This window comes from Psilocybe cubensis, chromosome 2 (genome assembly GCF_017499595.1).
Source record: "Psilocybe cubensis strain MGC-MH-2018 chromosome 2, whole genome shotgun sequence".
NCBI classification, from domain to species: Eukaryota; Fungi; Basidiomycota; class Agaricomycetes; order Agaricales; family Agrocybaceae; genus Psilocybe; species Psilocybe cubensis.
In genome coordinates, this window is record NC_063000.1 from 1,184,172 (window position 1) to 1,196,664 (window position 12,493).

General features: G+C 53.2%; 2 protein-coding genes across 2 annotated transcripts; one reads left to right on the top strand and one right to left on the bottom strand.

Moving 5' to 3' along the window:
• Window positions 1–703: 703 nt before the first annotated feature.
• Window positions 704–4,833, bottom strand: JR316_0001879 (uncharacterized protein; the record flags this gene model as incomplete). Its single annotated transcript, XM_047887677.1, has 11 exons — window positions 704–832; window positions 883–914; window positions 972–1,092; window positions 1,177–1,424; window positions 1,500–1,630; window positions 1,720–1,834; window positions 1,978–2,263; window positions 2,329–2,851; window positions 2,924–3,891; window positions 3,940–4,362; window positions 4,411–4,833. The coding sequence occupies 11 exons, from the start codon at window positions 4,831–4,833 to the stop codon at window positions 704–706; spliced, it is 3,399 nt and encodes a 1,132-aa protein (XP_047752600.1).
• Window positions 4,834–4,980: 147 nt separating this feature from the next.
• Window positions 4,981–11,294, top strand: JR316_0001880 (Rho GTPase-activating protein 6; the record flags this gene model as incomplete). Its single annotated transcript, XM_047887678.1, has 4 exons — window positions 4,981–7,463; window positions 7,596–7,648; window positions 8,306–8,392; window positions 8,461–11,294. 4 exons carry the CDS (start codon window positions 4,981–4,983, stop codon window positions 11,292–11,294), a joined length of 5,457 nt encoding a protein of 1,818 aa, XP_047752601.1.
• Between the last annotated feature and the right edge of the window lie 1,199 nt (window positions 11,295–12,493).

Consider the following 12,493-nt stretch of genomic DNA (forward strand, 5'->3'; position numbering starts at 1 on the left):
GTTAATGTACACTTCCAAATGTTCATTCTAATCGTAAAGTCCTAGTGAAGACTGCTGATACAACAACTCGATTTCAGAAACTATCTTTGTGATTACAATCACAATCACCATCTTGATTTTGATTTTGATTTTGATTCTGATTCTGATTTTCTGCATTCAAGCTCCAAGCTCGCATTCACTCCCATTACTACTGCTACTACTACTACTATCAGTCACTCATCAGTATCATGATAGTTATCATTGTGTATCAAGTATCAAGTATCATCGTGAGTATCAGTATCAAGATGTACCAAGTACCAAGTAACACGTATCACATATCATGCATCGTGTATAATATCATGTCTAATACGTCCTGTCCTACAAACGTGTATCAAAAAAGACAAAAAGAAAAAAAGAAAAGAAAAAAAATAAACCCAAACGAAACACCAAAACACCAAACACGCCCTGGGCAACCCCAACACAAACTTCAAAAAAAACGAGACCCAAACATTCAATAAAATACAAAATAGTAATCCATCTAATCTATTCCAATCCAATCTACCAATCTACCAAAACTCTTTCTCTTGTCTGCATAAACACTCCCTCATATCGTTTCTTTATGTCCATGAAGGCACATTTTTCTCTCCAACTCCCACAATCCCAATTTCCATAAGCCCACAATCCCACATCCCATAAGCGCCCAGCGTTAACGATGATAATAACCTCAAAGCGCATCCGGCGAAATATCCCCAAGCGTATTCAACTCCCAATTCTCAAAGTTACTTCCAACCGCACTGAACCCGCTCGCAGATTTCGCATCATCTCCAAATTCAGAGCGCGAGTCGATCGTGTCCTTCATTGAAAGTTTGAATAAGTCAAAGTAGAAAAAAATAATAGACGTACATCAAAGTAATGCCTCAACACACTCCTCGGCGCTACAAAGAATCATTAATAAGGGAAAAAAAACAAAAGAGAATGAAATGAACACGTACTTCTAGGAGTCTTGGGCAACCTACAGCTCACACCGCTCTGCAAGATATGATACGCCACAAGCCCACTCCACCCCGTCTGATGACTCGCTCCGAGACCTTTCCCGCTGTCCGCATGGAAGAACTAGTCACAAAAGAAATAATAATCAGCACCACACAACCCAAAAGCCCAACACACAACACAAAAAAAACAACAAAAAAAACACACCTCATAAAACCACACATAATCCCTAAAATGCGGATCATAATCCAACTTTCCATTGCCCCCATTCGTCGCTCTCCTCCCCTCGGCATCACGTCCAAAAATATGAATAATCCGATGCTGAATCTCCTCCGCCACAGCTACAAGGTTCATATACTCCCCTGAACCCGTCGGACACTCTACTTGGAGGTCGTCGCCGTAGTATTGGTAGAAGCGCTGGAGAGACTCGATGAGCAGGAAGTTGGTTGCTAGCCCTGGAAATAGTTAAGATTGTTGAGCATGGAAATGGAAATGGGAAGGGGAATGGGATAGAGGGAGGGTGTACGTACAAATCGGACCGCGCCAATTCGAATTCCCACCAAACATCCCCGACTGCGAATCACCCGGCCAATACCCAACCTCATACCTCTGCCCATGCACATCGATCCCCCACGGATGCTCCTGATGCAGCTTCGAAAGTCTATTATTCACAGTTCAGTCAATGGTGTGTGTGTGTGTGTGTGTGTGTGTGAGTGAGGATGCAACCAGCATTTTAGCTCGAGTACGTACGATCGCACACCATGCTCGCTCAAAAACTCGTTCTCGTCCAACATCTTTTCCAAAATCTTGACAAGCCGCTCTTTACTCGCAAGCGCTAAAAGCCTTCTCTGCTCTTTCCCACCAACTATAAAAAGTTAACCCGTCAGCTCAAACCCACCCAAAAAACACAAACACAACCACAAAATCCAAAAAACCAAAAAGAGAAAGAAAAAAAGACCAAAAAAAAAAAAAACCAAAAAAACAACCAAAAAAAAACCCAACACCCACCTTTCATATTAGCCATATTCCTCCCCGCCGCCCCCGGCCTATTATCAACAAACCACTCCATCCGCTTCTTAAACCCCGGGAACCGATTCAACACCGCCGGCTCCAACACAAGTGTCGCGTACAGGGGTATGAGACCGACGAGCGAGCGCACGGGGAGCTGGATGGAGTGGCCCGGGCCGAAAACGATGGCGTCGTAGTACATCCCGTCTGTTTCGTTCCAGAGCGAGCGCGATTCGTCGGTGGTGGAGGAGGAGTATGTCATGGCGTCTGCTATGAATATGAAGTGCTGTGAAAGTCGGCGTTAATGGTAATGGTAATGGTAATCGTACAAAGAAAAAGAAAACGCCGCACCTCGAAAAACTTGCTCGCAATATCCTCATAAACACTATTATGCTTCGCAAGCTCCAACGCAATACTCAACATATTCAAACAATAAAACGCCATCCACGCCGTCCCATCCGCCTGACGCAGCTCCCCACCCGTAGGCAACGGCTCACTCCTATTAAACGCCCCAATATTATCCAACCCCAAAAAACCCCCCTCAAAAACCCCATTTCCCCCTTTATCCTTCCTATTAACCCACCACGTAAAATTCAACAGCAACTTTTGAAAAACCCGCTCCAAGAACCCCAAGTCCTCTTTACCCCCGTGCAGCTTGCGCTCGATTTTGAATACGCGGAATGTGGCCCATGCGTGGACGGGTGGGTTGACGTCGGAAAAGTTCCATTCGTATGCGGGGATCTGCCCGTCGGGTTTCATGTACCATTCGCGTGTGAGCAGGTCGAGTTGCTTTTTCGCGAAGGAGGGGTCGACGACGGCGAGTGGGATGCAATGGAACGCTGTATCCCACGCTGCGAAGAACGGGTACTCCCATCTATATTTAGATTTTAAAATAAGCGCCGGGCAAGGAAGAGGTAATATAAGTGACAAAAAAAAAGAAGCGCACTTGTCAGGCATACTCAACACATCTTCAACATGCATATGCCTCCACTCTCTATTCCTGATCCACTTCCTCTCAGGCGGCGGGGGCGGCTGCGCCGGATCACCCTCCATCCACTCCTTCTGCACAAACCGATAATACTGCTTCGTCCACAACATGCCCCCAAACGCCTGCCTCATAATCTGCTTCAAATCCTCACTAATCGGGCCAAACACAAAACTCGAGTAAAACTCATCCGCCTCCACACGGCGCTCTTCGAGCGTATCGTCGAATATCGTTTCGTCTTCTAGCGAGGGGTCCGCGGAGAGCCGCGAAGGTGTGAGTTTGAGTCGGGCGACGGCGCAGCCGCCGTGGCCCGGGACGTCAGCAAAGACGTACTGCGCGGCAGCCTTTGTCCCGCGCATCTCCGGGTTGACGAACGAGCCGGGTGTAGCAGGGAACGGGGTGCACGGGCCCTCCTCCACCACCTCCGGGCGCTCGTTCCCGAACAGCGACGCGGTGCGACTGCGAATGCGCGGGGCGAAAAAGTCTTCTGGCTGCGAGGCCGACGCGGGCGGGCGGTGCGCTGGGATGATATGGTCGTGGAACGCGTCTTTGACGTAGGGCGTCTCGTTTGTCCCGCCGTATAGACGGCTAAAGTTGGTGTTGTTGTCGGTGAAGAGCAAGGCTGGCTGTACGACGTCTGCGCTGTCGTCGACTTCAAAGTCGGTGGTGGGCCCCACGGGTGGTGGGGAGGGTAGAGCGTAGAGGTGGGTTTTGCCGAGGGTCGGATGGCGGGCGGTGATGCAGCGGATTTCGTCTACGCCGCGCACGGAGCCGGTGAGGGAAGGCATGGGTGGCTTTTCGAGGGGCCAGGACCAGGTGTTGGGGAACCAGAGCTGGGGGATGACATGCAGGGTGGCTGGATCTGGGCCGCGGTTGTAGGTGGTGATGCGGATGTAGAGATTGTCGGGCTCGTCCTCGTCTTTGGCGTACTAGGTAGATGTAAATAGGGGCTAGTAGATTAGATAAAAATGGCATACCTCGACAAAAACGTCCCAGTAGCGGTCTTCGTCAAAGGCGTCTGTGTCGAGGATTTCAAATTCTGCGACATCGCGTCCACGGCGTTGGTTTTCGTCGACGAGCTCCTCGTAGGGGAAGCGGCGCTGGGGGTACTTGTATAGAAACTTCATGTAGGAATGGGTGGGTGTGGAATCGAGGTAGTAGTAGAGCTCCTTGACATCCTCGCCGTGGTTTCCTTGATGACCAGTGACGCCAAAAAGGCGTTCCTTGAGAATGGGATCCTCGCCGTTCCAGAGGGAGAGACCGAAGCAGAGACGCTGGTGGTTGTCGCTTATACCTGCAATACCGTCCTCGCCCCAGCGATATGCGCGGGATCTGGCGTGTGCATGGGGGAAGTGGGACCAGGCATCGCCGTCCGCGGAGTAGTCCTCGCGAACAGTGGCCTGGGGTAGAGGTTAGCAAGGGCGGGGTAAGGCAAAGAGAGGACTCGCCCATTGCCTGTCGCTGAGATAGGGCCCCCAGCGTTTCCAGTGGCGCTCGCGGGCGTCGTCTTGCTGGAGACGGTACTTTTCAGTGCCGATGTAGTCTGGACCGAGCTTTTTGGCGAGACGCTCGCGGTAAGGGGGGAGGGGCTCTGGGGTGCGAGCGCGATTGTCGTCGTCTGGGGTGTTGGAGGAGGGGTCTGATATGCCCAACCCATCGAGAGCCTTGAGGGTGGTGTCTGGATCTGGTTTGGGAGAGTCAGAGGGTTTGGCGGGGGCAGACTTGCGGGGCGGGGGCGGGGTGGGGCTCTGAGCAGGCTTTGGGATGTGGATGGAGAGAGGGGTAGTGTCACGCGAAGGAGTGTCTGGAACAGAGCTCTGGGGAGATTTGCCAAAGAGGCGCTCCTGTACTTTGCGGGCAGCGCTGGCCATGGTGGTAGGAAAGAAGAGGTTATCGATGGAGAGTTGAAGGAGAATTAGAGAAAAGGGGATGACATCATTGGATCAAAACCGTGGGATGGTTGATAGACGGTGTGGAACGGCAGCAGCAGCAGCAGCAGCAGCAGAGCAGCAGCCACGATGACGGACAGCACGCCGAGGGCGCATGTCTCCCCGCAGACTCTCTATCACTCCTCTGCGCCAACTCCCCGCTCTTCCTCTCTTCCCTTTCCCTACCTCATGGGCCTCGCCCACTCAAAGCAGCACCAGCAGCAGCAGCAGCAACAGCAACAGCCACAGACAAAAGGCATCAACCTCAAGCGCGCCTTTGCTGCTCGCCGCAAAAAAGAGTCTCCTGCGCAGGTCGCAGCTCTCCCGCCTACTCCCCCCTCCAAGGATACCGACAACAACAGGCACTCGGTCATCCCCCTCAGTCCAGGCATATCCTCCGCTGTCAACTACATCGCCCTCTACGACCAGTCTCCCTCTCCCTCAGAGCCACCCACCCAAAAGGACTCGTGGCGCAAGTCTGACTCTACCAACAGCCACCGCACAGTCCGCAATCCCACACGCTCCTCCCGCCCCGTATCATGGGCAGAGTCCTTCCAGTCCGCACACACTGTCGTCCCCTCGGGCTCAGCCAGACCTCTCAGTGCCCTCATCGCAGATGCCGATTTTGGTGTCGCAGAGGAACTCGATGAGCAGGACGAGCGAGCCGAGCGACCAACTGAGCCGCGGACAGGAGCCGAGACCCATAGCGACGGCGATGATAACAGTAAATCCCAAACACTCTCTTACCCCACACAGCCTACACCTACAACACCTACGCCCACCCAGACTAACCCATCATCAACCACTGCCCCTCCCTCCTCGTTCGCTACCACCCCAACAACAACATCCCACAGACGCTCCCTCTCCCTCGACCACCCTCCTCCCACTCACACCCAATCCCATTCCCACCCACAGGGCCCAAACAGACTCCCATCGCACTCCATCTCCGAAGGTGTCCCACGCCCCATGTTCCCGCACACACATACACAGCCAACAGCTGTAAGCCTGCACAACGCCCGTATCTTTCCAGTGTTGCCCGTCTCTTTGAGCCCGACTCCCAGCGGCTCCGGACAGCAGCAGAAACAGCAGACGCCGCTGCAGCCTCTACGGCCGAGCCATCAATTACATGGGCACGGTCAGGGGCACACCTCTTCAGCATCCGCATCGTCCACATCCACCACATCCACCACTTCTACTTCCACATCCACATCTGCATCTGCGTCTGCATCTACATCGTCCGCGTCATCTGCGTACGGCTCGGCATATGCATCAGCCTCAGGCTCCGCATCGTCGCTTTCAAGCCCAGGTCCCGGTCCCGGTCCAGGTACTCACGCACGGCCTCTCCCATCACATCCGCACCACGGACACGGAAATGCACACGGAGGATCTAAACCCCCTCCATCGGCATTTCCCTCCATGTCCTCCCCCTCCTCCTCCTCCGGCGCCCAGCTACACCCCCAACCACACCAGCTGCACCCGCACCAACACCAACACCAACGCACACAAACGACCTCAATATCAGGTCTCAACCCCGCTATACTCGCAAAGCGCGCGGTGGAGGGTATGTCAGGCGGGCTGGGTGTACTCAAGATGAAGTTCGGTATGGGGTCGTCTTCTGCTTCCGGATCGGGGGGTGCGAGTCCTGGAGGCGCTGGTGCGGGGTCTGGAAGCGAGTACGAGAGAGAAAGAGAGAGAGATAGGGAGTGGGAAAGAGAAAGAGAGGTGGAAGGAGGATACTCCTCCTCATCTAGCAGTGCGGCGGTTAGACCAGCGGGTCCGAGCGCGTTCACATTTGGCAAAACCAAGAGCGCGTCGTCCGCCTCTGCTAGTGCACAGTATGGGTACCCGTTGGGGAGAACGAGTTCGGGGTCTAGTGCCGGACACGGGCATACACAGGGGCAACAGGGACACACATACTCCAAATCGCACAGTCACTTTCTCTCTTCATCGTCTTCGCCTCCTTCCCATGCTTCCTCCCACCAACAACAACAACAAGGACAAGGCCATAGACCCGCACCCTCCATATCCAGCCTCTCCTCCCACACCCATTATGACAACCCAATCCAAAATGAAGGCCCGAACCTCGGTCGGCTCCTCCGCGGTCCATTGGTAAACACCAGTAGTGGGAAGAGGGGCACTGCAGGGATGGTGTTTAAGAGGGATTTGGGGCGGTGTGTTTATGAGACTGGTGTTTGGGTTGGTAGTGCAGGGGTTGGTGCTGGAGTGGGGAGAAAAGGGGTTGAGGGTGATAGCGCGTCGGTTTCTTCATCGTCTAGCGCTGCGCGGTCTTTATCCACCTCAGCTATCGGTTCAGGTGTGAACGCCAAAGACCCCGCCTCCTCCTCAAAAACCACCTCCTCCTCAAATCCCGCCAACTCCTCTCAACCCCCCTCATCCTCCAAACCCAACCAGCAACCAGACCAACCAGAATCCCAAACCCAAACCCAAACCCGACACCGCCTCGCCCTCATCCGCACCCTCGCAGACCCGTCCAAACGTCGTCTCCCCGCGCTGGTCGTAAGATGTGCGCAGCATTTGTTGGTGTGGGGTGTTTGTGAGGAGGGGTTGTTTCGGTGCGTTTTTTTTCTTTCTTTCTTTTTGTGTTGGTTATATTTTTGTGTTGGTTATATTTTATGTTTCTTTTCGAGTTCGAGTTGGAGTTGGAATTGCGATACTGACCACCTGCGTTTTTTTTGTTTATACAGAGTGAGCGGGATGCCGCAGCATGTGGCAAAGTTGAGAGCAGAGTTCGATGCTGGTGGGTACTCCTTTTTGCTTTTTCTTTCCCTTTTTACTATTACGAGTGCTTCTACGTGTCTCCTATTCTATTTTATACCGCGATTGCGGATTGCGGATATTGTGCTATGATGTGATGGGTACTGGGTACTGGGTACGAGGATGGCAACGCCTCTGCCTTTCTCGTTATCCATATGCATATCCGTATATGCCCTTTTTATTTCCCTTTCCTTTCCTTCTTATATCCCCCTTTTCATGTGTTAATGTATCACCGCGATGTGCGTGGATGGATGAATGTGTACACCAGTGCGCTTGTGGATGGAAGATGGCGCTGGACGCTGGACTGGACGCTGGATCTGGATCTGGATCTGGATGTGCTCTGGATTATTTCAGATGCAATATTGCGGATGGGGCGGGTAGAAAGAATACAGCTAGACTCGTTCTAGTTTGGTCCTGGCTATTGGTACATGCGATGCGATGCGGATTCACATCGTTGTCATTCGCTTGGGCGACTTCTTTGCTTTCTTGCTTGATACTTGATACTTGCCACTTGATACTTGCTGTTTTCCTCTCTATCACCCGCATTGCGCTGCGCTGCGCTGATTGCTCGAGATCAATTTTCTCCTTGCCTTGACTGACTGACAACTCGGGTTTTTCTATTTTTTTTTGGCGTTGACAGGATGCGACTACGACATGACAGAGTGTACACCGGGCGACCTGGACCCGCACGCCGTTGCGTCCGTGTTCAAGGCGTACCTGCGCGAACGTGCGTATCCCTCTTCCCCCCTCCTTTTTTCTGATGTCAAGCTGACGCTGACGCGGATGGACGTACAGTCCCAGAACCCATTCTCACGCAAAAGCTGCAGCCGCTGTTCGATGCGGCGGTGAGCAAGGAGACGAGTCTTAACACCAGCACCGCCGCCGCTGCCGCTGCGACACACATGCCCGTGCGCATGTCTGTTATCCCAGGCCGCGGGCTGCCAGCGAACCCCAAGTCAGGGCTGCCCAACAAACCCTCTTCGTCCTCCACATCCACATCCACCACTTCTTCTTCCTCCGCATCCAACAACAACAACAACAGCAACAGCCCACTAACAATGTCCCTCCCCCTCCCCAACTCCCTCCGCAAACCACCCTCCCTATCCACCCTCGCCGCGCCCTCATTCACCGGCATCCCCCCGCCCTCGCTCCAACTCACCCGCGCGATCCAGGCGCTCGTGGCGCTGCTCCCCCGGGAAAACAGGGATATCCTCCGCACGGTCGTTGATCTGATCAGGGCGACGGCGGAGCGGAGTAGGGAGACGAAGATGCCGCTGAGCAACTTGATGCTGGTGTTTTGTCCGAGTTTGGGGATGACGCCGCCGTTGATGAAGGTGCTTTGTGAGGCGGAGGGGATTTGGGGGTCTGAGGATGAGGATGAGGATGAAAAAGATGAGGGTGATGGGGTGGAGGAGGGAGAGGAGGAGGAGGAGGAGGAGGAGGAAGATGATGTGATGGATATTAGAAGACGCACGGTTGTACCTGCAGACGCGTCAGCCGTCGCCGCTGCCCTCGACCATGACCACGATAACGACGTGCCACCGCCTACACCGGCCAAAGACGATCTCCCGCTGAACATCCTCACGCGCCGCGCACCGCGCGGAGGAGATCTCGAGACGAGGAGTGTGGCTGGGTCGGATTACCATGCTTCGGCGGAGGGCGACGACGACGCGAGTGCGAGTGCGTCGATGTCCTCTTCCTTTGCATCTATGCCTATCCCGGCTCCGCCTCCGCCTATCCCACCGCTGGCGCAGGGCAGACAGACGCAGCTTAGCACCACGCCCTCCGTGCGCATCCGGCGGCGGCGCCAGGTCGTGTCGCCCGTGAGCAACACGAACACGAACGCGCGTGCGTCGGAGGTGCCGACGGTGTCGACGGTGTATCTCGACAGCCGCTCGGTTGTGAGCTCCGTGTCGTCGTTTGGTGGTGAGGCGGGGAGCGAGGAGAGTGATGGTGAGGAGGAGGATGAGGATGAAGATGAGGAGGATGAGGATGGGGAGGAGGATGAGCATCACCCGCCGCCTCCGCTCTCGGCGTCGGCCGAGTCGATCGCGACGCGGACGTCCTCGGGAAATCCGTCGTTTTCGCAACTTGAGACGTCAGCGGCGGCGGGTATATTGGCGGCGGATGCGAAGGAGAAAGGCGCGCATGGGCATGGTGGGTTGAGGTTGGAGATTGCGGATGTGGCGGGTGTGCCGCTGGAGAAGGGCATGATTGGCGGTAATGCTGGGTTTGCTGCGAACCCGAACGCGGCGGGTGGGGTGATGAAGGGTGTGAACCCGTCAATGCTATCGCTTGCGTCTTCCGTTGTATCCAAGTCGAGCGCAGGTGCAGGCAAAGCGATCCAGTTCCCTTCGCGAGACGGCGCGCAGTCGCCTTACCACTTCTTCCCGCCCCCCGCGTCTGGAACTGGCACCTCGGCCTCAACGACAACGACTGGGGGCGATGCGACGAAGAGCAAGCGCCGCTCGATCCCTGTGCTCTCGCTGCCCAATTTCTCGCCGTCGATCGCCCCGCTCCTCCCGAACTTGTCGTCGTCGAACGCGTCGTCGCCTGCGGGGTCGCCGTCGCCGCATAGTGCGGGGTCGTTTAGCAGCGGGAGCGGGAATGGGAATGGGAATGGTGGTGGCTTTATCACCGGAGCGGTAGGACAGGAGAAGCAGGAGAAAAGCCTGTTGAGGTCGAAGAAGCCCTCGTTGCGGTTGTTGTTCTCGAAGCGCTCTGCGTCGTCGTTGACGGGTAATCGCGATAGGGATAGGGAGAAGGAGAAGGAGAGGATATCGGGCCCGATTATGGTTGTGCAGAGCTCGAACTCGACCTCGAGCTTGAATTTGAGCGCGGGTCCGAATCAGAGTCAGCAGATGCTTGCGCTGCAGCAGCTGCAGCACCAGATCCAGAGCCAGCATCAAAGTCAAAGCCAGAGTCTTGGTCTGGGTCAGAATCAGGGTCAAGGTCAGACCCCGCAGCCACGCACGCCGCGCTCAGCGAGCGACTCGTCGGTGTCGACGCCGTTGTCGGCTGTCACGGCGCCGCAGTCGCGGTCGAGTTTGATGAGTGGAGGCCATGAGAGTTCGGGTGGTAGTAGTACCAGTACCGGCGGGAGTGGGAGTGGTACGGGGACGATGATGTTCCCGCCTGTGCTGGATACGCCTATTGAGGGCGGCGCGTTGGGGCTGGATTATGGATTTGGGGGGTTGAAAGAGGAGGAGGAGAGTGAGAATGAGAGTCTGAGCTTGAGCGCGAATAAGAATACGACGCAGAGCGCGCTGCAGCCTCCACAGCCGCAGCCGCAGATTGAATCTCCTCTTCTTACGACGGCGACAAGAAGGGCGGTCATCGGCCGTGGCACGATGAAGACTGCTCAGCAGAAGAGCGCCGCCGCCGCCTCCGCCTCCGCTGGTAGTTCTAGCAATGCACCATCACCATCTGCGACCCCGCTCTACCAACTTGGCCTACAAGCCTCCACTAGCTCGTCGAATCTGTCTGTGACGTCCACTGCGTCGTCGCATCATCTAAGCTTGTTTGAGGACGAGGAGGATGATATGGAGGATTGGACGCAGAGCGTGTTGTTGGCTGCTGCTGATGTGGATGCGAATTGGGACTTTAGCAAGTCGTCGACGTTGGCGTAACTGTGGTGTTCTCCCTGGATTTTTTTTTGTTTTTTGGTTGGTTCGGTGTAGGGGCGTTTGAGGGCGTTTGGGACGATGCCTGGTGCATTTCATTGTGGTTTTTTGGGTTTGGGGTTTGGTAGGAAGAAAGGACGGAAGGAAGAATTGGTTTTTCTTTCTTTTGGATTTTTTTATTATTCATGCTTTATGGTGTTTTTATGTTCATGTTCATGTTCATTTTCGTCTTCGTCTTCGTCTTCGACTTCGATTTCGACTTTCATTTTCTCTTCCTCTTTTTTGTTGTTTTTTGATTATTTTTATATGCCTCTTTGATTTCCTTTTTTCATGTTTTTTTCTCTTTCTGCCACATCTACCTATACCCTCTGTTCATCATGATCGTTATCATCCATTATCTCATCATCATTGCTCATGGTTCAAATTGTCCTTTTTCTATCATCACACCTATCATCACTGTTCACTGTTCATCACTATCATTACCATTCATCATTTTTCACACAAACATGATTAGTACATGCTGCATGCTACATGCCTTACTACTTTCACCCTTTGCATTTTCTCACTCTTGCATCGCCACTGTTCTCTATTCACTTTTCTTTCACAAATTTATGTCTCTCCTCTTTTCCTCACATTGTGATACACACACACACTCTCTCTCTCTCTCTATCTCTGTTTTGGATCATATTAATTTATCACTACATTCATGCTTAACATATCAACATTACCATTTGTTCCACTACAACTCACACAATCACTCATTTGTTTTGTTTTATGATTTTCCTTTTTTTGTCTTGCTTCAGTCTTCATCAATCTCATGATATGACACACACAATGACCGCACCTCACAGCCCTTCATAAATATAGTGTCATTACCCGCAGCATCACCATACAGTCTCACAGACCATTCACACTTTCTTTTTTTAGTTTCAGTGTTATGTTTTTTTTTGTTTTGTTTTTATGTTTGTTTTTCTTGGAAGTTGGAAGGTTGTTGGTACATTCTTGGACACTACTCTTTATTATTACTATTTTAAAGTTATAAGTAATCATTGATCAATCATTGGTATATATATCGTACCGCATGCAATTGCATTTTTTTTATTTTTTCGTCTGCCGGAATAAGAGAATCAGAGGCGATCTAGTGCTGGATTCCTCTGTCCTCTTGAGTTGAGATGTCACCAATTACACCGGCACGTATATTTCGC